Raw genomic sequence first — 23919 nt, 5'->3', positions numbered from 1 at the left:
TATGGGCTTGATCCTTGCTAATCAAATAATGGCCATCGTGCCTCCGAAGCGTTCATATACAAGTGGAGGGTCATTTTATAAGGGATGAAGTATTTTTGAATGTTACCTAAGTATTAATGTAAACAATGGGGCAGAGTAACTATTCAAAATACAATAATTTTCCTGGCACAGGTTGTGCCAGAAAACGGCCTTACATTCTTTGCGCCGCATTTACTATGTGTTTTTAGACACTTTGCTCCAGTGGGGCCTTTTCATCATCATCTGGTTCGCATATCTCTTTATGCCTTGGTTATGTAATGGAGAGTCTGTAGTTTCTGATTAGTATTTTCTATGATGTGTGGATAGAGGATTCATATTCAATTATTCTTGTAACATCTATTACAAGAATACATTGGCTTTACTGTAGGTGCTGGGGACAGACATCCAAGTCCTAGGAGACAAAGTTAGCACCCAGGAAAGGCGAGTGCTAAAGGAGAAATCAAGTTCTACTGTTCAGTCTTCAGTCAGTGTTTTTACATCTTGTCCATAGGCTGCGTTAGGTATAGTTGTTCATCTCCATGCCAGTGAATGAGGCTCAGCTGAAATACCCCATACACTGAAAAAAGTGGTGACTTTTTTTGGGGCAAATAACCCCCAAAACCTTTCTTCTTAACAAACATGTTATGCAATTACTTATTTGTAGATGTTAATCAAGATGATTTGCATTGACTTCATTTGAAAACCAAATGCGTACTGTTTTGTCAAAAATTTAAATTTTTTGCTTTATTAAGTATTTTCTGTTTTAATAAGTCTGCACGTTGTAATTACACAACCCGTCAGAAACTTTTTAGATAATCGTTTTTATATAACTGGGATATGACGTTAGTCACTGACAATTACAAACACAAGATGCCTGTAATTTACCAAAAAGACGAATAAGGAGCAAAGATAAATTAATGACTCTAAATTGTTTTCTTTTATACTGCAAAATAACAAAACACTTTTGAGCACCCTTCAAAAAATATAATAAAAACTGGAAGAATAAAAAGGCTGAAAGATTTGAGAAAATTCTCTTTCACCAACAAAAGTGCACACAATAAAGGTTTCAAAATATTCAGAAATTTTTAATGGACCTTTTCATCACGATCTGAGACCAGTACCTCCTCTTGCAATGCAGTAAAGTGAACCTTCATATTTAGGCAATGCGTTATGTATCTTTAATATGCATGGAGTCTGATTCCTGCAAGAAGAAGCTGCCATTGGGATACAAATAAATAAGGTTCAAGATGGACCAAAAAATCTTGTGATACAGTATTGCATCGCATGACCCATTTTATTTAAGGTTTATGACGCAATAATAAAATTTAGGCTGTCACCTTTCACTAAAGGGGCCTCTCCTAAGTGTAGCATCATTTTTGGTGTTAAGAATCCCTGTTATGAGGAGATATCAGAGGGACGTGTCCATACTTGGGCTCCCCTCTCGTCAATATTGTAACTTTATCTGGCACTATTTGTCTGGTTTTAAGTCAATAAAGGTTATTTTTTTAATCCTATTCTATGAAGACATTTTTGAGGTAATGAGGATTTTTTATGCTTTCTTTGATTCCGTTGTCTTTAAGAGAGTTCACTGTACTACTATTTCTTTATGTTACACATTAAAGCTCTTTGGTAAACCACTTGATCTTTCTAAAGGTGGAAGGAAGCATTATCACTCTTCCGCATATGAATGGATGCTGTAACTGAACATCTCCAAGCAACAAAGGCAATTCCATGCACACTACAGCTTACCATGATGGACCACACCCTTCAGTCCATGAATAATGGGATCCAGAGCAGGATTGTTTTTCTGTGTGGCCTGCAAAGAAAAAACATTAAATGGTTGGAGGTATAAACATGCAATTGTGTTACAGCTGTATTAGGTCTAACAATGTGCTGCATCTAGTATAGCAAAAACATACACTGGGCCTCATTTGAAAAAACAGCCTTGTGGTCTATAACAGGTCATCAAATATTTCAAAACTGCACTGGAAAGCTCAGATTTTGCCTATATTTAGACCCTTTAAACCCCAAAATATTTAACTTACCTTTAAGCTACCATTAGGGGTATCTTCTAGGCAAAACTTGAATTCAGTTCATTATAAGAGGTTTGACAAGGTTTACTTTTTAAAAAAAAAAATTTAAAAAACTTCTGATGCGATAGTAGCACGTTAGAAGTTTTGATCGGTTGGGCTCCAGGCTTTAAACAAACGGGCAGAAGAGCTCACCTAAGTACTGTGCTTGTATGGCTGTTTTCATCACAACTTCCTGTGGTGAGTGCTTGTATGTTCGTTGGGATCCCAGGACCCAGAGAGGTTAGATGTTTTTAAAAAGTTTAGACATACCTTACGTTCTGCATGGCAAAGAAACTACTCACTTTGTGTGTTATCTAGAAGTGGAAGTTTTAAATTATGCAGACCCCCAACAACTCTTGACAACTCTGTACAAGAGCAATAAACTGAAGGTGGATTTGACTGCAAACTATGAAAGTAGTGGAGAAAATTGAGAACAGATGAACTTTGGGGGAGTGGTGTAAGGGTTCCATACACAGAGGGGCCTAACTCCAAAGAAGAAGTCAATTTCAAGCTACACTTCAGATAGGTTATTGTGTGCTTACATAAAAAAGTGGCCCTAGACCAGTAGACGTGCAACCTATGGTTCTTCAGCTGTTGCCAAACAAACTCAACATTTCCTGATAGTTGTAGGCTTTTAGGAGATTTCAGCTTGATAACAGCTGGGAGGCCTCTTGTTGCCTAAAACGATTTGGCCATGAGCAATAGTAGAACATTCACGACTAACCAACCGGAAACCAAAAAGTTTTACTTCTGGGGAAATGGTTCTGATTCTAATTGCAATCCTTTCAGTAAAACATTTTTATTTGCTCATTGTACATTAAAATTTGCATCCAAATGTTATTACTGTAATGATTGTTCGATGCAAAAATTGTCAGAAAGAAAGGTTAAGTTAAATAAAACAAATAAACAAACCATCTGTTTTCTGGGATATGGGGAAAAAAAATCACAGCACAGAAGAAAATAGATATTGACAAGTCTAAAGTATTAAAAACATGTTTTGTGAAGTTCTGAATTATCCCGAGGCCATTGGAGAAGATGTCAGATTCACTGATGAGGTCAAAAACAGACTTGAATTTCCTTACTTCTATAGAAACTAATGGGTAGGATTTCTCTACAAGACTTTAAAAAATGTTTCTAAACTATTTTAGTCACACGAAAAACTCTCCATGAACCTTGCAGGACTGTCAGAGATTTCACTGCTCACGAACGCTAGTCTTAGACTTGATTTAGAACAGTTATTCAACAAAAACACCATTCGGAGCACAGCAGCCACGTCGACCATTACGTGAAGCAAGGTTGTGAATCGTGACTGGGATTTTTGGCAATCATTAAAAAGCAAGACGTTCTGTTTTTACAATTCTTGGACTTGACAATGCTGCCTCAGCTGCCTTAATAATGTATTAATTTGGGGGGAAAGTGCAGAATTTCAGTTTGAATGTGTTATGTATTATTCTATATATTATGTATAAGAACATCTTGGATATTTTAGGTTGGTTCAGTGGCAAAACACTGAATTCTCACAGATTATCAGACGTTCATAGAGTCAGGTCTATTAGGAAGAGGTCTTTAGTGTTATTGATATGGTTCATTCTTTAGAACCGATCGCTACAAAAATTTGCTAACCTAATTTTTTATATTCATGTTGCTATTTACGATATCCATATTTATATGGCCATGGCATTTTTTATAGCTCTATACAGAAATTTGGATTTTGCCTCAGTGGATCTACAAACTCAAAGAAGAACAGCATTACAACATTGTCTCAAATCATTAACGGATACAGAAAGTATATTTGAAAAATTGTATAAATTTTCATTATAGAAAAATAACCAATATTGTTAGAACCTGGAATACCTCGGTCTCTTTAGGACTGTTGAAGCACTGATTTAAAAGTCTTTAAAATGTAATCTAAGGCAACCCTTTGGTCCTGGAGACAAAATTTGTCCAGGGACCGGGAGGATGAGTTATAATCCCAAATGCTATCCTTTTTCCTGGTTCAGCTGCTAATTTAGTAATTCTTGGCTTTCTCTTTATTCTTTCAACATGACCGTGGTGCCAGTTACTTCTTGATGCACACTGCGCATCGTCAGTCAGACACTGGAAGCTGCTTTGCGATTGGCCAACACTGCTCATGTGAGCAGCACTGGCTAATTAAAGTGGTGTGCAATGTCTTGAACTATAGAGGCACTACACCAAGTGTTCATTGGGTAGTCTAAGAATAGTCATCTTGAAAGCATGAAGATGGGACCTGGAAAGAAACAAGATCAACTGCAAAACCAGGAGAAAGGTGGGCACCAGGTAATATATGCTATCTTTCCCACCCATCTTCAGGTCCCTGGACAAATTTTGTCCAAGATCGAAAGGTCACTTTAAAGGGCTACTCTGGTTACTTTTTCCCCCATTCATTATGCAGCTTCCCTCAGTAAATAAAGTGAGCTACCCTAACCTTGGTTAATTACTCCTGTCTATCTGAAACTCCTGATCACAGATCACCCTGGCTGTATACTCATGACCTGTAGCTTATTTGGGTAAACATAGAAGGATAATTAAACTGTCCCCACAGCAGGCAGCAATGGTATAGCCTCTAGATAATGCTGTGCTGATGCATCATGGAATAGATTTGAAATGTGATTGTTCCCAGCAAGAGAAAACATGTATTCTTGTAGATATGATACATTTTAATGGCTAACAAAAATACATGCTGTTATTGCGAGCTTTCGAACCAACGCAGGGTTCTGCTTCAGGTTTAAAGGCAATAGACCCGAAAAGGCCTGCATATTTATACACACATACTTATGACAAGGCACAGACATGGATGTGAATAAGTTGTGCTTAAGAAGCATTTAGGCCTGTATTGAAAGTGTCAAAAGTGGTTGTAACTTTAAATTCCCAAATTCTTCTATGGCTTTGTGACTTGAAATTGCCTTTCAGTATCATAACTTTCATATCGTCTATGTCGTGTCCGTGACTAGAAAAAGGCTCAGCCACAGGTAGTTCTGCCTGTCTCTGTTTAGTAGTGTAGAGGTGAGATTCTCGCTTTAAGTTTTTGTCCCGTTTCTCCAACATAGAAAGCCCCCAACAGGGCATTTACTTCACAGGATCAGGTACACAACATTGGATGTGGAACATGTGAATGTCCCCGGGATCTTATAGTCCTGCGTTGGGAATTTGTATCCTGTGCATGGTCAGGACATGTGAGCAGGACTTGCAGCTCCTTTCATTACAGGGACAAGTTCCTTTTTGTGTGTCAGAGGAACTCCTGACTATCAACTTCCTCAAATTTGGAGGTTGCTTGTAACACAGAAGGGGAGGGTTCTGGAATATGGTTTTCAGACGGCCATCCTTCTGTAGGGAATGATGGTGTAGATTTAAGAGTGAAAGTAAAAAAAATCTCACTTTCAAGATGGTGACTGATAAGTTTCAGATAGGAGACATCACTGCAGTACACAGAGGAGACCTTCACACTGTGAGATACAATCAGGTGAGGGGGGTAGGGATGGAAAACACGTTTTCACTAGAATGGCCCTTTAAATTATTCTTCCATAGAAAATATACTGACATATAATCTCGCAGCAGTCGTCTAAAAAACGTAAGTGCTAAATTTAACAAGAGAGAATTAAAGAGAGCAAAAACAGCTGGCCACCAGTTGAGTAAAACTGATAAAAAAAAAACCAGAAGTTCAAGATGATTGATGGAATGTGTCATTTGTTGAACAGCAAAGTGGGACATGTGAAATTTTATTTAAAGCACTCTTAGTGCACTGGACCACTTACTCTCCTTTGAGAAAATAATATGATTTCTTTCTGGCAAACGGTGTCTGCTTATTTAAGCAGCAGTGTACAAGATCTTTCAATCCTTACAACCGGTGAGAAAGAGAAATGACCCACCAGGGGGTAACATTTTATCGGAATGAAGTCTATCTTATAAAAACGGCCACTGGTTTTAAATGCTTTTCCTGCAATGAAAGTGATACCTTGGATACATCTACCTTTGTGCAGCTGTGAATGGTCTATTTAATTGGAGACCTTGGTTAAGAGGAAAATACCAGATATTTTCTTTAACTCATGAGAGAGAAAAATAATCTATTGAGGTAGAAAGAGAAACCACGGATAGTGGTTGACAAGAAATTTCTACAGGAAGAAACCAATTCTCTTAGAAGAGTTGCTAAAGGTCCCCAAGGCCTGATGGAAAAATCCATGGAAAGAACAAGGTCGTCCATTTTGGCTGATACTAAAGACCTACAAGGCTTGGAAATCTAACACTAGTAATTTCTGGTTCAGTTACAACACATTCATTGAGATTTAGACTTAAAAGGAATCTGTTACCATGTTTTGCAGTATCATAATGTAGTATCTGCCACACGGATTGCAGTGATATGTTTTCTGTGTAGATCTGTGCAGTAGTTTAGGAGAAACTTGTATTTAATTAGTAGCAACCAGACTGCATATTCTTAAAGGGGTTGTCCCGCGAAACAAAGTGGGGGTATACACTTCTGTATGGCCATATTAATGCACTTTGTAATGTACATTGTGCATTAATTATGAGCCATACAGAAGTTATTCACTTACCTGTTCCGTTGCTGGCGTCCCCGTCTCCATGGTGCCGTCTAATTTTCAGCGTCTAATCGCCGGATTAGACGCGCTTGCGCAGTCCGGTCGTCTTCTTTTCTGAATGGGGCCGCACGTGCCGGAGAGCGGCTCCTCGTAGCTCCGCCCCGTCACGTGCCGATTCCAGCCAATCAGGAGGCTGGAATCGGCAATGGACCGCACAGAAGACCTGCGGTCCACCGAGGGTGAAGATCCCGGCGGCCATCTTCACCAGGTAAGTAAGAAGTCACCGGAGCGCGGGGATTCAGGTAAGCACTATCCGGTTTTCTTTTTTAACCCCTGCATCGGGTTTGTCTCGCGCCGAACGGGGGGGCTATTGAAAAAAAAAAAAAACCCGTTTCGGCGCGGGACAACCCCTTTAAACTTTAGCCTAGCCACACCCACCCCATCCTGCCATCCAATGATTGGCAGCTCTCTCATCATGCAGAGTAATAGGCAGACGGCAGTCAACCAATGATTGGAGGACGAGGTGGGTGTAGGTAGCCTACAGCTCATAATTATGCAGGAGTCCTATAAGTATGCCTCTATGCTTGTGCTGCCACTGATAAAATGCAAGTTTCTCCATAACTACTGAACAGATCCACACATTATGCTGACCTCAAAAGGGGTACAAAAACGTGGTGACAAAGTTTCTTTAAAGGCTATGTGCACCTTTGCACTTTTTAATCATTTTGTTTTTGGAAATGAAGACTTTTTGTAGTTCATTACAAAGTTCTGATTACTTGATTTCTGTGTTTGTATTGTTTTCTAAGGCCCAATGTCCATGAACAGATTTAATTTGTGGCACCTGCGCAGGGGCACCCGTGCAGGAGATCAACAAATCAAGCCACCCATAGGGATGCATTAGCATCTGCAAAATAAATTAGAAGCATGCAGATAACATTTTTTTCCCGATGTGCGAATCACACGCACAGGAAAAAGATTTTTCTGCAGATCCCACACTGATGGCTTCCATTGAATCCACGGATCCATGGGAAAGCAGGAGGCAGAAAAGACTCACACCAGCTCCGGATTGGTAAGAAAATATTTTTTTTTTAGGCCTTATGGCTGCGGGCATGGGTGGAAACCTCTGTAGGATTCCACACTTGGAAACAGTGCATGCCGGTGGACATGAAGCCTAAAGCACTGCAGACTGGATCACTGAAACAGACAGCTCCTCCCCTATTCTTCTTACTCCATGACAGTGGCAGGGGAAGGTGGAGGAGATCTGGACGACAGAGAGAAGAGAAAGGTATTTTTACAAAGGGCTGTCATTCACTTCAGGTGAATTTTCTGGTTGTATCAGCAGTGAAGGGAAATGGACCAGCACCTACTCAGAAACAGGAGGAGAGATGGTGAGATAGCTATATAGTACTGAGTGGGTGTGGTTATGTTAAACTGCCCCTGAAAGAAGCAGTAGGGAAGGGAAATTGAGCTTGTATAGTCCATTGTGAGGGAAGAGCTGAATAGTGCTGGAAAGCCCTGGAGCCAGAAACATGAACGTTGAAGAGCCTGCAAACCAAGTTTAAGGCTTTCTAAATGTATGAGAAGGAAAACTCAATGCGAAAAAACAGGTGCATCATTTTTTTCTGCGGGGACTTAAGATATATGAAAATTGATTTTTCATGCACAAATTTCCATAGGCTTAAAAAATAACGAAAAAGTAGTGAAAATACCAAATTTTACATAATGTGTCACTAGAAACACCAAGTTTATAGTCATATTTTTTAAATGTTTTTACCCTTTAAAAATGTAGCTTGAGTCTAATCTAGAGATGAGCGAACGTACTCGTCCGAGCTTGATACTCGTTCGAGTATTAGCGTGTTCGAGATGCTCGTTACTAGAGGCGAGCACCACGCGATGTTCGAGTTACTTTCACTTTCATCTCTGAGACGTTAGCGCGCTTTTCTGGCCAATAGAAAGACAGGGAAGGCATTACAACTCCCCCCTGCGACGTTCAAGCCCTATACCACCCCCCTGCAGTGAGTGGCTGGCGAGATCAGGTGTCACCCGAGTATATAAATCGGCCCCTCCCGCGGCTCGGCACAGATGCATTCTGACAGAGATCAGGGAAAGTGCTGCTGATGCCGGAGCTGCTATAGGGAGAGTGATAGGATTGATTTTAGGCTTCAAGAACCCCAACGGTCCTTCTTAGGGCCACATCTGACCGTGTGCAGTACTGTTGAGGCTGCTTTTTGCAGTGTTGCACATTTTTTTATTTTTTTTTGTATATCGGCTGTGCAGAGCATTGCGTCCTGCAGTAATTTTACATAGTCCACGGCCAGTAGTGGTGGTGAGGCAGGGACAGTGAAAGACATATCCAGTCTATATAGGCAGTGGGCTTTTCCAAAAAAATTTGGGAAAAAAAAAATCTATTTGGGCTGCCTGTGACCGTCCTGACTGTACTGCGTCTCTGCTGCGGGTAATTGTCCTAATTCATACGCAGCCAGCTAAGTGTTACAGCAGGCTTGCGCAAAATTCTTTCCTGCCTCTGCTGTGCGTTCCGTAAGCGAAGTCAGCCTCCAACCACAGGCCAATAAGCGGCACATTTAATTACAGCGTTCTGTTTCTGCACTACTGGTAATACAGCATGCTGAGGGGTAGGGGGTAGGCCTAGAGGACGTGGACGCGGGCGAGGACGCGGAGGCCCAAGTCAGGGTGTGGGCACAGGCCGAGCTCCTGATCCAGGTGTATCACAGCCAATTGCTGCGGGATTAGGAGAGAGGCACGTTTCTGGCGTCCCCACATTCATCTCACAATTAATGGGTCCACGCGGTAGACCTTTATTAGAAAATGAGCAGTGTGAGCAGGTCCTGTCGTAGATGGCAGAAAGTGCATCCAGCAATCTATCGACCACCCAGAATTCTGCGCCGTTCACTGCTGCAACTCTGAATCCTCTGGCTGCTGCTGCTCCTCCTTCCTCCCAGCCTCCTCACTCCATTACAATGACACATTCTGAGGAGCAGGCAGACTCCCAGGAACTGTTCTCGGGCCCCTGCCCAGAATGGGCAGCAATGGTTCCGAATCCTCTCCCACTGGAGGAGTTTGTCGTGACCGATGCCCAACCTTTGGAAAGTTCCCGGGGTCCGGGGGATGAGGCTGGGGACTTCCGGCAACTGTCTCAAGAGCTTTCAGTGGGTGAGGAGGACGATGACGATGAGACACAGTTGTCTATCCATCAGGTAGTAGTAATTGGAGTAAGTCCGAGGGAGGAGCGCACAGAGGATTTGGAGGAAGAGCAGCAGGACGATGAGGTGACTGACCCCACCTGGTTTGCTACGCCTACTGAGGACAGGTCTTCAGAGGGGGAGGCAAGTGCAGCAGCAGGGCAGGTTGGAAGAGGCAGTGCGGTGGCCAGGGGTAGAGGCAGGGCCAGACCGAATAATCCACCAACTGTTTCCCAAAGCGCCCCCTCGCGCCATGCCACCCTGCAGAGGCCGAGGTGCTCAAAGGTCTGGCAGTTTTTCACTGAGAGTGCAGACGACCGACGAACAGTGGTGTGCAACCTTTGTCGCGCCAAGATCAGCCGGGGAGCCACCACCACCAGCCTCACCACCACCAGCATGCGCAGACATATGATGGCCAAGCACCCCACAAGGTGGGACGAAGGCCGTTCACCGCCTCCGGTTTGCACCGCTGCCTCTCCCCCTGTGCCCCAACCTGCCACTGAGATCCAACCCCCCTCTCAGGACACAGGCACTACCGTCTTCTGGCCTGCACCCACACCCTCAACTCCGCTGACCTCGGCCCCATCCACTAATGTCTCTCAGCGCACCGTCCAGCCGTCGCTAGCGCAAGTGTTGGAGCGCAAGCACGCCGCCACGCACCCGCACGCTCAAGCGTTAAACATGCACATAGACAAATTTATCAGCCTGGAGATGCTGCCGTATAGGGTTGTGGAAACGGAGGCTTTCAAAGGTATGATGGCGGCGGCGGCCCCACGATACTCAGTTCCCAGTCGCCACTACTTTTCCCGATGTGCCGTCCCAGCCCTGCACGACCACGTCTCCCGCAACATTGTACGCGCCCTCACCAACGCGGTTACTGCCAAGGTCCACTTAACAACGGACACGTAGACAAGCACAGACGGGCAGGGCCACTATATCTCCTTGACGGCACATTGGGTGAATTTAGTGGAGGCTGGGACAGAGTCAGAGCCTGGGACCGCTCACGTCCTACCCACCCCCAGAATTGCGGGCCCCAGCTCGGTGGTGGTATCTGCGGCGGTGTATGCTTCCTCCACTAAACCACCCTCCTCCTCCTCCTCCTCCTACGCAACCTCTGTCTCGCAATCAAGATGTGTCAGCAGCAGCACGTCGCCAGCAGTCGGTGTCACGCGGCACGGCAGCACAGCAGTGGGCAAGCATCAGCAGGCCGTGCTGAAACTACTCAGCTTAGGAGAGAAGAGGCACACGGCCCACGAACTGCTGCAGGGTCTGACAGAGCAGACCGACCGCTGGCTTGCGCCGCTGAGCCTCCAACCAGGCATGGTCGTGTGTGACAACGGCCGTAACCTGGTGGCGGCTCTGCAGCTCGGCAGCCTCACGCACGTGCCATGCCTGGCCCATGTCTTTAATTTGGTGGTTTAGCGCTTTCTGAAAAGCTACCCACGCTTGTCAGACCTGCTCGGAAAGGTGCACCGGCTCTGCGCACATTTCCGCAAGTCCAAGACGGACGCTGCCACCCTGCGCACCCTGCAACATCGGTTTCATCTGCCAGTGCACCAACTGCTGTGCGACGTGCCCACACGGTGGAACTCTACGCTCCACATGTTGGCCAGGCTCTATGAGCAGCGTAGAGCTATAGTGGAATACCAACTCCAACATGGGCGGCACAGTGGGAGTCAGCCTCCTCAATTCTTTACAGAAGAGTGGGCCTGGTTGGCAGACATGGTCCTTGGAAACTTTGAGGAGTCTACCCAGATGGTGAGCGGCGATGCTGCAATCATTAGCGTCACCATTCCTCTGCTATGCCTCTTGAGAAGTTCCCTGCAAAGCATGAAGGCAGACGCTTTGCGCTCGGAAACAGAGGCGGGGGAAGACAGTATGTCGCTGGATAGTCAGAGCACCCTCCTGTCTATATCTCAGCGCGTTGAGGAGGAGGAGCAGCATGAGGAGGATGAGGAGGAGGGGGAAGAGACAGCTTGGCCCACTGCTGAGGGTACCCATGCTGCTTGCCTGTCATCCTTTCAGCGTGTATGGCCTGAGGAGGAGGAGGAGGAGGAGGATCCTGAAAGTGATCTTCCTAGTGAGGACAGCCATGTGTTGCGTACAGGTACCCTGGCACACATGGCTGACTTCATGTTAGGATGCCTTTCTCATGACCCTCGCGTTACACGCATTCTGGCCACTACGGATTACTGGGTGTACACACTGCTCGACCCACGGTATAAGGAGAACCTTTCCACTCTCATACCCGAAGAGGAAAGGGGCTCAAGAGTGATGCTATACCACAGGACCCTGGCGGACAAACTGATGGTAAAATTCCCATCCGACAGCCCTAGTGGCCGAAGGCGCAGTTCCGAGGGCCAGGTAGCAGGGGAGGCGCGGAGATCAGGCAGCATGTACAGCACAGGCAGGGGAACACTCTCTTAGGCCTTTGACAGCTTTCTGGCTCCCCAGCAAGACTGTCACCGCTCCCCAGTCAAGGCTGAGTCGGCGGTAGCACTGTAAAAGGATGGTGAGGGAGTACGTAGCCGATCGCACGACCGTCCTCCGTGACGCCTCTGTCCCCTACAACTACTGGGTGTCGAAGCTGGACACGTGGCCTGAACTCGCGCTGTATGCCCTGGAGGTGCTTGCTTGTCCTGCGGCTAGTGTCTTGTCAGAGTGGGTGTTTAGTGCGGCTGGGGGAATCACAGATAAGCGTACCCGCCTGTCAACCGACAGTGCCGACAGGCTTACACTCATCAAGATGAACAAAGCCTGGATTTCCCCAGAATTCTCTTCTCCACCAGCGGACAGCAGCGATACCTAAACAATACGTAGGCTGCACCCGCGGATGGAAGCATTGTTCTCTATCACCAGCAAAAACGTGGACCTTTTAGCTTCATCAATCGGTGTATAATATTCATCCTCCTCCTCCTGCTCCTCCTCCTGAAACCTCATGTAATCACGCCGAACGGGCAATTTTTCCTTAGGCCCACAAGGCTCAGTCATATAATTTTAGTAAACAATTTTTATACGTTTCAATGCTCATTAAAGCGTTGAAACTTGAACCTGAACCAATTTTTATTTTAACTGGGCTGCCTCCAGGCCTAGTTACAAATTAAGCCATATTAATCAAAGCGATTAATGGGTTTCACCTGCCCTCTTGGTTGGGCATGGGCAATTTTTCTGACGTACATTAGTACTGTTGGTACACCAATTTTTTGGGGCCCTCGCCTACAGTGTAATCCAATAAATGTTTTGCCCACCTGCATTAAAGCTGACGTTACATCAGCTGTGCTGGGCACTGCAATGGGATATATTTATGTACCGCCGGTGGCTTCCTGGCACCCACCCATGCTGTCGGTCCACACGGAGTTGTAACTGCATGTGTCCACTTCTAAAGAACCCCAGTCTGACTGGGGCATGCAGTGTGGGCCGAAGCCCACCTGCATTAAACATGACATTACCTCAGCTGTGCTGTTCACTGCAATGGGATATTTATGTACCGTCGGTGGGTTCCAGGGAGCCACCCATGCTGTCGGTCCACAGGGACTTCACAATAGGGAGTTGTACCTGCCTGTGTCTATGAATTAAAAACCCCAGTCAGGTTGGGGCATGCAGTGTGGGCCGAAGCCCACCTGCATTTAATCTGACGTTAGCTCTGCTGTCCAGGGCACCGCAATGGGATACATTTATGTACAGCCGGTGGGTTCCAGGGAGCCACCCATGCTGTGGGTGCACATGGAATTCCCATTGCGGAGTTGTACCTGCCTGTGACTATTTATAAAAAACCGCGGTCTGACTGGGGCATGCAGACACCTTGACAGAATGAATAGTGTGTGGCACATAGGTTCCCCATTGCTATGCCCACGTGTGCAGCTCCTGATGGCGGTGGCACAGGATTATATTTCTCATTGCTTCTGTACAGTATTGTGGGCTATCGCCCCGCCCCTTTTAAAGAGGGTCGCTGCCTAGCCGTGCCAACCCTCTGCAGTGTGTGCCTGCGGTTCCTCCTCATTGCAGACGCACTTATAAATAGACATGAGGGTGGTGTGGCATGAGGGCAGCTGAAGGCTGCGCAGGGACACTTTGGTGTGCGCTGTGGACACTGGGTCGTGCGGGGGGGGGGGGGGGGGTTGGGCAGCATGTAACCCAGGAGAAGTGGCAGCGGAGTGTCATGCAGGCAGTGATTGTGCTTTGTTGGAGGTAGTGTGGTGCTTAGCTAAGGTATGCATTGCTAATGAGGGTTTTTCAGAAGTAAAAATTGTTGGGAGGGGGGGGGGCACTCTTGCCGCTATTGTGGCTTAATAGTGGGACCTGGGAACTTGAGATGCAGCCCAACATGTAGCCCCTCGCCTGCCCTATCCGTTGCTGTGTCGTTCACATCACTTTCTTGAATTGCCCAGATTTTCACAAATGGAAACCTTAGCGAGCATCGGCGATATAAAAAATGCTCGGGTCGCCCATTGACTTCAATGGGGTTCGTTACTCGAAACGAACCCTCGAGCATCGCGATAATTTCGTCCCGAGTAACGAGCACCCGAGCTCTAGTCTAATCTGAAACATTCTGTCCTGCTGTATACTTCATAATATGTGCCACTAGAAACTTCCTAAAACTATTTTTAAAGAAATGTATTCAGTTTCAAATCATTTCTATTGTACCCGTTATTTAAAAATCACAACTTTTATGTTGTTTATTTAGAATCCTTTTTTTAAAGTATATTGGTCATATGTGATGGTAATATATATACATATACATATATATATACATATACATACATACATACATACATACATATATACATACATACATACATATATACATACATACATACATACATATATACATACATACATACATATATACATATATATACACATATATACATATATATACACATACATACATACATATACACATACACACATACACACACACACACACATACACACACACACACACACATATATACATACATACATACATACATACACACACACACACACATACACACACACACACACATATATACATACATACATACATACATACATACACACACACATATACACTAAATGCATCACAAGAAAGTCTACCATCAGCTCACAAGCAATGTAAGCATTGGGGACAAGCAAAAAAAAAAAAAAGTATGGTGATTAAGGAGGACCTCATCCTCATATCACAGCCTTGCAGCCATTGCCATGCTGACTCCAATGAGGTTTGTTTTGTTTATATATCCACCTCTCGCTCCCACACACCAGCTCTTCTTAGATTTGACTCCTAATGCTGTGGCTGTGTCAAGTGGGTGGTTCTTAGGCTGACTGTCAAAGACATCTGACATCGCCCATTGACAGTGAGAAGTGGAGGCTGCATATTTGACACATTCATAGCACCAGGAGTCGAACCTAAGAAAAGGTAGTCTGAGAAGGTAGTAAGGGGAGTGTAAACAAAAATATATCGATGGGAGTCCGTGAGGCAATAGCTGTAAAGATATGCAGCCGACTCCCAGTGACATGAGGGTATGACAAGTGCTCTTTAAAATAAATGAATTAAAAAATTACAAATATTAGGTCCTCACATACTGTAGGTTTTCCATTTTCCGCATTTGTTTTTTTCACCCACCATAACTATTTTTATGTCGTCATGAGGGCTTGTTTTAGTGGGATGAGTTGTATTTTTCTTATGGTACCATTTAAGGTATAGAAAGACGTAAAGTTCATGGTGTGCTAAAAAGGACATGGTAACTTTATTCTGTGAGTCACTACCATTATGACAATACTAGGTTTAGATATTTTGGGGTTTTACATATTCTGAGCTCCATAACCATTTTATTTTACTGTCAATAGAGGGGTGTGAGGGTTTGATTTTTGAGTTGTACGCTTTATCGCCCCGATTTTGCAGTACATACAACTCTGATCACTTTTTATTTTGAGATTGGGAGACCAAAAAACCCACACTGGCATTGTGTTTTGTTTTTTTACACTCTTGACCATATTAGACAAAGAATGCAGTACTTCGATAGTGCAAGCTTATTCGGACATGGAGTTAGCAACTAGGATTTTTAGATTTTTATTCTTTACATTCTTCAGCTCTGATTCCGTCTGTTTCAAAACAGCCGACTTCTGCCAAGTATGAAGAGGGTTCAGCTCCTGAGCCTGCAACATACCCAACCCACACCTCTGTGATCAATATGTATGTCACAGAGAGGGAAAAGGTTAAATGTAGGAAGAAAGCACAAAGTAAGCGCAAGGATTAATTCAAACATTTCCAAGCCTAGGCACTCATGCAGCTTCTTTAGTCCAGCGGCATAGATACGCCACATGTATAGATATATTCTGTGCTAGAAGCAATGCTTCCAAGTGGGAATATCTCCATTTATACAAAGTCTAATGGAGCACATTACAACTTTTTTTTGTCAAATTTGTAAAGAATCAGACAGAATAAAAACCTTTGTATGCCTCTATAGGAAACCAAAGGCATACAAAAAGGTACGTAAAAAGCTCATGAACATCTATGGCAATCCTATTACAGCTTTCTATACAAGAAATCCATAATATTGTGACGTGCATAAAAAGTTCTTCTGCACCACTTGGCGTTCTCTAACTTAAACACTCCTGCATGGAGGAGGGTAAAGGACAATGCCCATAAGCACAGGTGAATATTTTTAGTCTCCCCAACAGGCAACGCCCTGAAGCTCAACTACCCTAAACCTAGGCCTGTGTGGGATATCCATAAATCTAGACCACGAACATTGTTGCTTTACTTACGTAATTCTTATTAAAGGCTTAGCTCCTGTAGAATTCTACAATGCCGCTATAACGCACTTAGACAGGGTGTCTCAAAAGTGTGGAAACACCCATCTAGAATGAAAACAGTTTGACAGAGTGATCCAGTTTTGCATGCAAGCTACAGGGGAAACCCGTTAGGCCATGTCACCAAAATAACGGCCATTTTGAATACCGCCATCTTGGCTTAAACTCTACTTTTTTCAATGGGAAGGTAGATATTTGATATATCAAACAGGCAAAGCCTTTTACCAAAAAAACAATGCTGTTATTCATTTTAACATAACTATTGGTTCACATGTTAACATGGTGATTTATTTTCATTATAGGCAATGTGAATGATTGAGTTATCTCAAAGAACATGTTGAGATCGTCCTTTGTCAGGTAATACAGCATCTGCAAATTTATAAGGATACCATTTATGCCTAGAGAAAACTCTTTGTATGGAGGCATGGCTAATCCCACACTCTTGAGACAGATGATGAATGCTACATATGTGCTCTTGCTAAATGAGGCCAGAACAGCGTTTGCTGATGCTTCATTAGTAACTTTTTTGGTCGTCCAGATTTTAACCCGTTTAGGACCAGCCACTGTAAATTTACGGCGGCTGGTCCTGGGCGAAGAGCACCACCGATCGTAAAATTATGGCGGTGCTTTAAGTCTCCTGCTCTGCAATCAGTCAGAGGCAGGAACGGGTTATCAGCTGTTAGTGACAGCTGATAACCAGGAGCAGAAGGCAGGAGGGGTTTTTAACCCTTCCTGCCCTCTGCTTCCCTGGTATACAGTGCTCAATGAGCACTGTATGGGGAAAGTGAAAGTAACATGTACTTTCACTACGGGAGCCTCGGGGGGTCATGTGACCTCCTGGGATTCCCTGCTACTGCAGAGCCGGAGGGTCAGACTAGACCCTGGCAGCTCTGCAGGTGACTAATGTCACCACAGGGGTTGCTTTCCCCTGTAACTAGGGCTCCTATTGACGCCCCAGCTACAGTGGGAAAGTTTCAAATAGAGAAAAAAAAATATGTGAATGTCCCCCAGAGGTCTTATATGACGTCATGGGGGACATAGATAGTAAAAAACACAATTACATACATCAGTAAGACAAAATAACAGAATAAAACAATACATACATAAGAAAGAGAACAACACAAAGCAGACGCCAACAAAAACAGTCGCCGTATGCGCCCTGTAAACCAAAACCATACATACTATATATCAAAATGTCCGAAACAAATAGAGGAACCTTAGTGTAAATATAAAAATAATTTAAAAAAAAATTATAAATGTTAAAAAAAAAATGATTTTTTTTAGCTTCTTACCCACAATAAAACTAAAAAATGGAGAGAAAAAAAAAGCCAGTGAAAAAGATATAAAAAAAATAGTCCTATATGTCACAGGAAAAAAAAAAAACGCTGCAAAAATAATTTTGGTAGCTAAAGGAAATAAAATAGAGCAGTAAAACCGCCACATGGGTAAAATCCCTAAAAAGTGTGTGGTCCTTAAGGTACAAAACAGCTTGGTCCTTAAGGGGTTAATATATCAGTGACAGAACCTGTTTCTCAAAATTTGGAAAGACGTTTGACAACTCCATTGTGGTTAATGGAAGTTCTGGTTGGGTGGGGTTTATTGAAATCTGCTGTGATGATTTGTGCTTCATTCACCTAATATAAGGATGATCTTAACATGTTCCGCTTGCGATAATGCCATCATTCACATTACCGATAATTAAGAAAAATCACTGTTAACATGAGAACGAATAAAGTTATGTTAAAATGAAGAACACTGTTCTAGTGAAATTCTCTGCCAGTTTGAGAAATCGCACATCTACCTTTCCATTGGAAAAACTAGAGTGGAATCCAAGATGGAGGCATTCAAAATGGTTGTCATTTTGGTGACCTGGCCAAAGTAGGTTTTCCTCTTTCCTCGCAGCTTGTATGCAACATTGGTCACCACCTGCCAAACCGTTTTCATGCTATATGAGCGTTTCCACACATCTAAGGCACCCTATATATTTGTCTATGTTCTCCAGTGAGATCAAAGAAATGGAAGGGATGGAGTTTGACTATTATCTTTTACTAACCTTCCTCGTGGAAGATTCTGCCTCATACCAGCTGATACAATGAGAAATTCTCTTTAAAAAACCCAAAACTTTGTATGAGCCAAGATTTGGTGATGTGATTTGACTGCAGGCATTAGGTGACTGTGAGACTATGGATGACTGCGCAGCGCACTCGAATGTCAACGTGAGTTGACAGGTGTACTGAGCCAAGGACTGCTAATTGTATCACAGAGAGAGTATACTTACAGCACTGCAGTAACTGACGGTAACCAAAGAACAGACATTTAGCTCAGGCTTTCATCTGCATTTACTAATAGTCATCAAGACCCAAAGATAGAAAATGAAGCTTTTAGGAAGAGAACTCCGCTTGGGGGCTTTATTAAACCGTTGCAGTCGATGGTTAGGTCAAATAAAACAATGTTCTGGAAAATGAATCCCGTCTTTATGCAAGATTAGATTATTTTTTACGTAGTCGCAAATGTCCACTTGTTCTGATGTGGATTTGTAAATTCCACTATGACAATCATAGAAGGGAGAGGCGCCATTCCAAAGTAAATACATATGTACAAATGTGTCCATTCTTATCTTGGCTCATATTCAGGACTCCAAAAACTCAAACCAGTTTAATATATTAGTGCCAGCAAAGCCCTCGACAGGCAGCAATGCACCTACCCACTGGGTGGTTACACATAACACATGTAGGATAAACCTCTCGTGATGAAGTATCACAAAATCATCATCTCATGATAACCTTGTTTATCTCAACATCTACTCAGAAGTGTATCTGGAAAGATACACTTACACCGAACCAGTCCATGTCCATCAGTGCTGACACCTCCACTTTAGGGCTGGTTCAAATACCAGGTCATGTGGTATGGACTTTTTGCTGTTGGCGAGGTCATCGCAGGTGGCTGATCAACTAGCACATTACTTTAACTAAGCCAGTCACCTTCTCTAACATGGCGGATGCAGAGACAGAAAAGTGGGCTTAGCTATTGATATAAGCCAGTCAGCCAGCCCCACGTGATGATATCACCAATTTCCTACCACATGACCCCACCAACACTGGTGGACCCAGACTGAATCAGGGCCAGTATCTCTCCAAATAGCCTTTTTAAGGGAATAGTTCAAGTGAGGACACATCTGCTTCATTAAGCCTGAAGAGATGGCACAATCACTGCCAGTAACCAGTTTCAAAACTGTGGATCAGAGTGGTGAAAAAGCATTTTGCCGTATTGCCTGCACCCTCTTAGAATTCTCAAGGGTTCCGTGGTGGTAAGAGGATCAAATAGCCTATGTCTTAAAAAACCCTGATTGCCTAGAGCCAATTTATGGAGAATCACTTGTTTAAATAATTGTTTTTTTTAGATTAATTGGATGCCTATGGACACATCAGATAAACATGGTGCCCAAACTGAATCCATAGGGCAAAAATCGTTGCATGCCATATTATATTATTGCGTTACAGATGTAGAAAAGTTTAACTTGACTGTAATAACTTTGTGACAAGTTATCTTATGTTAAACTGTTGAAAAGCAATTGTAATCCTAACACAACAAAACAAATTAAATACTAAAAAGGACAAAAACAGCACAAAACATTTCCTTAAAGTTTAAGGAGTTAAGTTAAACTTTGCTACACCTGTACCCTCCTACAGTAGTAAAGCGTCAAGCGGAAAACAGTGTCTCTATATGGCACACAGAGTGCCTATAGGACCAAGTGCCAACATATAGGGTCCACATATGTGGTTCTGAGTCTTAAAGATTAGAATTTTGTCCACCATACTATAAGATGCTGGCATTTTTGCTTCACAGCTGGAGTGACAAATGTCTGAAAAGGAAGAGTTCGGTTTGGAGGATTGAGGCAGACTACTTCCAGTCCTGACTGGCACTTCTCTGTGCATTATACATATTTAGGAGATGCATTTATGCAGATTACTTTAAGGATGTTCTACAAGATTAGAGAAAGATTGCTGCTTTCTACCAGAAACAGTGCCACATCTGTGCATAGGTGGTTGCTGGTACTGTAACTCAGCTCCAGTGAAATGAATGGGATTGAGCAGCTTTAACTCACAACCAATGAATAGTTGTAGTGCCATTCCTGGAAGAAAGCTGACATTTTAATTTTTTTAAGATTTTCCAACCTCTTTAACATTTTCTATCTCAATATCCCAAGTCCCTTAACTCACCACACCCAAGCTACATTCATCAGTCAACTGGCCCCAAGCAACAAAAAGCAATTCCTTCACTGTATCAGATGTAATAAATTATCCTCCTCCAAAATATAATCCAATTGAGAAGACATGCACTTTACAAAGGTTTAGCGGCATTTGCATTGTGCATGAGGGATCGGCAATGCTCGGTCTTATAAACAGAACAAGTCTCATGTGTCAAAGTACTTTGTAAGTCAATGTCTCACATCATAATAGGTAAATTCAATTCCTTGTTAGATATAATGAGATTTTAAAAGCAGACAGTGACTCTTATGTTCACAATTCCCCATCCACTTATGGGAACACTAATGTAATAGGAAACATGTGACCGTGATGGCTTCAGAGAGAATATCAGGGACGCCACTTGCCATAAATACAATCCACTGTCTCTCATTCTGAAACTTTGCTTTGCGGTACTAGAAATGTAGAGTAAATTGGAAGAGGCAGACTGAAACCTCTGAAAATGGTATTACTCATGGAATATGGCAGTGGTCTCTAGAATCTGCTCTTCTCTCTATGTAATTGGCTTTGTTACACATCAAGTTTGGAAGTGCAGAAGGCAGGCTGTCTGGACATGCAATAGGGTTCTATCGGCTTGTCTCTCCAATCAGTCTCCTTGGCACGCTGGTTGAACACTCTGCTGTGCAGGTAACTGACACTACAGCCGGGAAGCAACTGATAAGACCTTCCAAACAGAAATGCAACATTTGTGCCGAGATCAGTTTGTCCTTGATCTTAATGTTCATTCGGCAGGCATACTGAAAAATAATAAGGCCGGTAAAGTAGATTTATTTTTACCTGCGCAAATGTACTAATGAGCTTATTAAAAAACTAAAGGCTGAGCATACACAGATGGTGGTTGACCAAGCGCTGACTCTAGTGATCATACATATATCCTGAATAGGGGGTAAGCCTTTGTCAGATACATCTGGCAGTTTATTTCTCGTAAAAGGATCGTGCTTGTTCATTTCAGACAGTTCAATCCTTTTCTTTGACATCTGCCAGTGAGTTTCTGGAGGCCTTCATTACACAAAGGAGGGTTGGCAAGTCCCGCCAAAATTGGTTGGTTGGACCAATATACATCTAAATTTGTATGGTCAGCTTCAGTAATCTGCAGTTACAATCAATATTATTCAATCTCCTTTGCAAATTTAGTTTCTTTGCCAAATTTACAAATTTTCAGCTGTTTGCAAAAAACCAAAATCAAACAAGAACAATTTAGATAGCTCAATACTAGGTTCATCTTCTACACCCCTCCTTTTTTCCCCTCTTTCCTTTCCCTCCTCTCTCTCTCCCTCTTTCTTTCCTTTTTCTACTTCTGTCTCTTCCCCACCTCCCCAGATCTTTTGAGGTTCCCTTCTCTTTTTTCCTCAAATTAGTGGTTTTCAGAATAAGTATAGTTGTCCCACAGAGGGGGAAGTTCTGGTTTGTAGTTACATTAAGGTTTTCTTTTTTGTGTACGTCAATTATAGATAGGAAATAGTGAAGCTGATGGTGGATTCTTTCAACACATAAAGGAATGGGATGGCGGGTTCCAAATGGGAGCTTACGCCATTCAAAAATTAATAAATATTCCACCAACTTGGTTCGGCAGTAGAGAAAGAACCACATGGGCCCACCAGGTTAGCAGTATTATGTAATCCATTAGCAATATGAAACGTGCATTACCAAGTTTGTTTTGATTGGTTCCTACTCTTGCCTAAGCTAACAATGCTAAACTTGAGGTTTTGCAAAGAAAAAAAAAATAAAAAAATCGTATATAAAGAATTTCTAAGAAAAAACCCCAGCTCAATACAACCAAGACAAGTGGTTTCTCCAAATTCAACACAAAATTCTACTTTCAATGACTACTGCCATCTCAGAAAGCCAGAATTATTTAACCCTCTGAATAGAATCCCTCATAGGAGCAAGGAGCACACACGTTCCATCAGGTGTGCTTGAGACAAAACACGTCAGATACCTGGACTGGCTAGGAATTTGTTGATTATGACATTTGATTGCATGTTCAAAATATGTCAAAAAGAGTGGTCCAAAAAGTTAAAAACAGTAGTTTCATTTTGAGTTAACTTTTGACAGGTCATAGACCTGTCAAAACTATTGATCAGTATAGAGTAGTAGAAATAAGTGCTGAAGCAACCCCAATGAAAAATGAAAATATGAAATTGGAAAATATGTCCTTTTTCAAGGGTGGCAAGACCCACAGCAAAGGAATCTCTAAATAGAGAAGGTGCAGCTCAACCCAAGTAACGTTATAAACGTTATACCCAACTGGGTGAACATTTTCACCATATATGCAAGGAGAAAAACATTTTTTGGGGTGTGTGACACAAGCTCCAGTTGTAATATAATTACATGGGATTGTATATGGCCAAACACTATTTATGGATTAAAACCAGCATGTATACACGTTTTGAGGTTGGTGAACCTCTTCCTCAGTACTTTCTGTGTATACACATCTGAATGCTGACAGTGTGTCTTGCAGAGAAGATTCAGATTGCTGTTGAGATCCCCACTGATAGCTAGAATTAGGGGGCTACAGTGCTCAACCATGTGCCATACCAAGTGCCATCGCCAGCTGCCACCAGATTCCTGATGTAGGTGGTCAATAACTCTCGATTTACTGCAAAAGACCTGCAGCAAAATTTGGTGGCCGCAGGCATGGAGGTCTCTGATTGCATAGTAAAGACACATACTAAATGCTGCAAGTCTTCATGCCAGAACACCAAAACATGTACCTCTACTGACCCAAAATACCCCAAAACATTTTAAAGTGCATGAAAATTAGTATGAGGCTTCTATAACACTAGAAAAGAACAGTGTGTGCAAAAACTCCAAATGTGGCAGTTGTATCATCCATGTGAATATCAAAGCAATGCTCCTTTAATTATTAAGAAAAGGCCATCCAGCCAAGTATAGTAATTCAGCTTTCTATAATTAAATGGATTTAATACATTATATGAATTTAAACATTTTCATAAATAAGTAATTGGCCATACTGTACTTATCCTATGCCCTTGCATCATTCAGAGCTTTCAAC

At 42.9% G+C, this 23919-nt stretch overlaps 1 protein-coding gene across 2 annotated transcripts in view; it reads right to left on the bottom strand.

The window, feature by feature from the left end:
* Positions 1-23919, bottom strand: part of PTPRG (protein tyrosine phosphatase receptor type G) — a 525693-nt gene that overhangs the window by 203011 nt on the left and 298763 nt on the right. For both annotated transcript variants that reach the window (XM_066596617.1, XM_066596618.1), the window contains exon 6: positions 1768-1834. In XM_066596617.1, the coding sequence (XP_066452714.1) occupies positions 1768-1834 (67 nt within the window). The remainder of the gene's footprint in view (positions 1-1767; positions 1835-23919) is intronic.

Source organism: Eleutherodactylus coqui, chromosome 3 (assembly GCF_035609145.1).
Source record: "Eleutherodactylus coqui strain aEleCoq1 chromosome 3, aEleCoq1.hap1, whole genome shotgun sequence".
Taxonomy (NCBI): Eukaryota; Metazoa; Chordata; class Amphibia; order Anura; family Eleutherodactylidae; genus Eleutherodactylus; species Eleutherodactylus coqui.
This window is presented reverse-complemented; position numbering and strand designations above follow the sequence as displayed.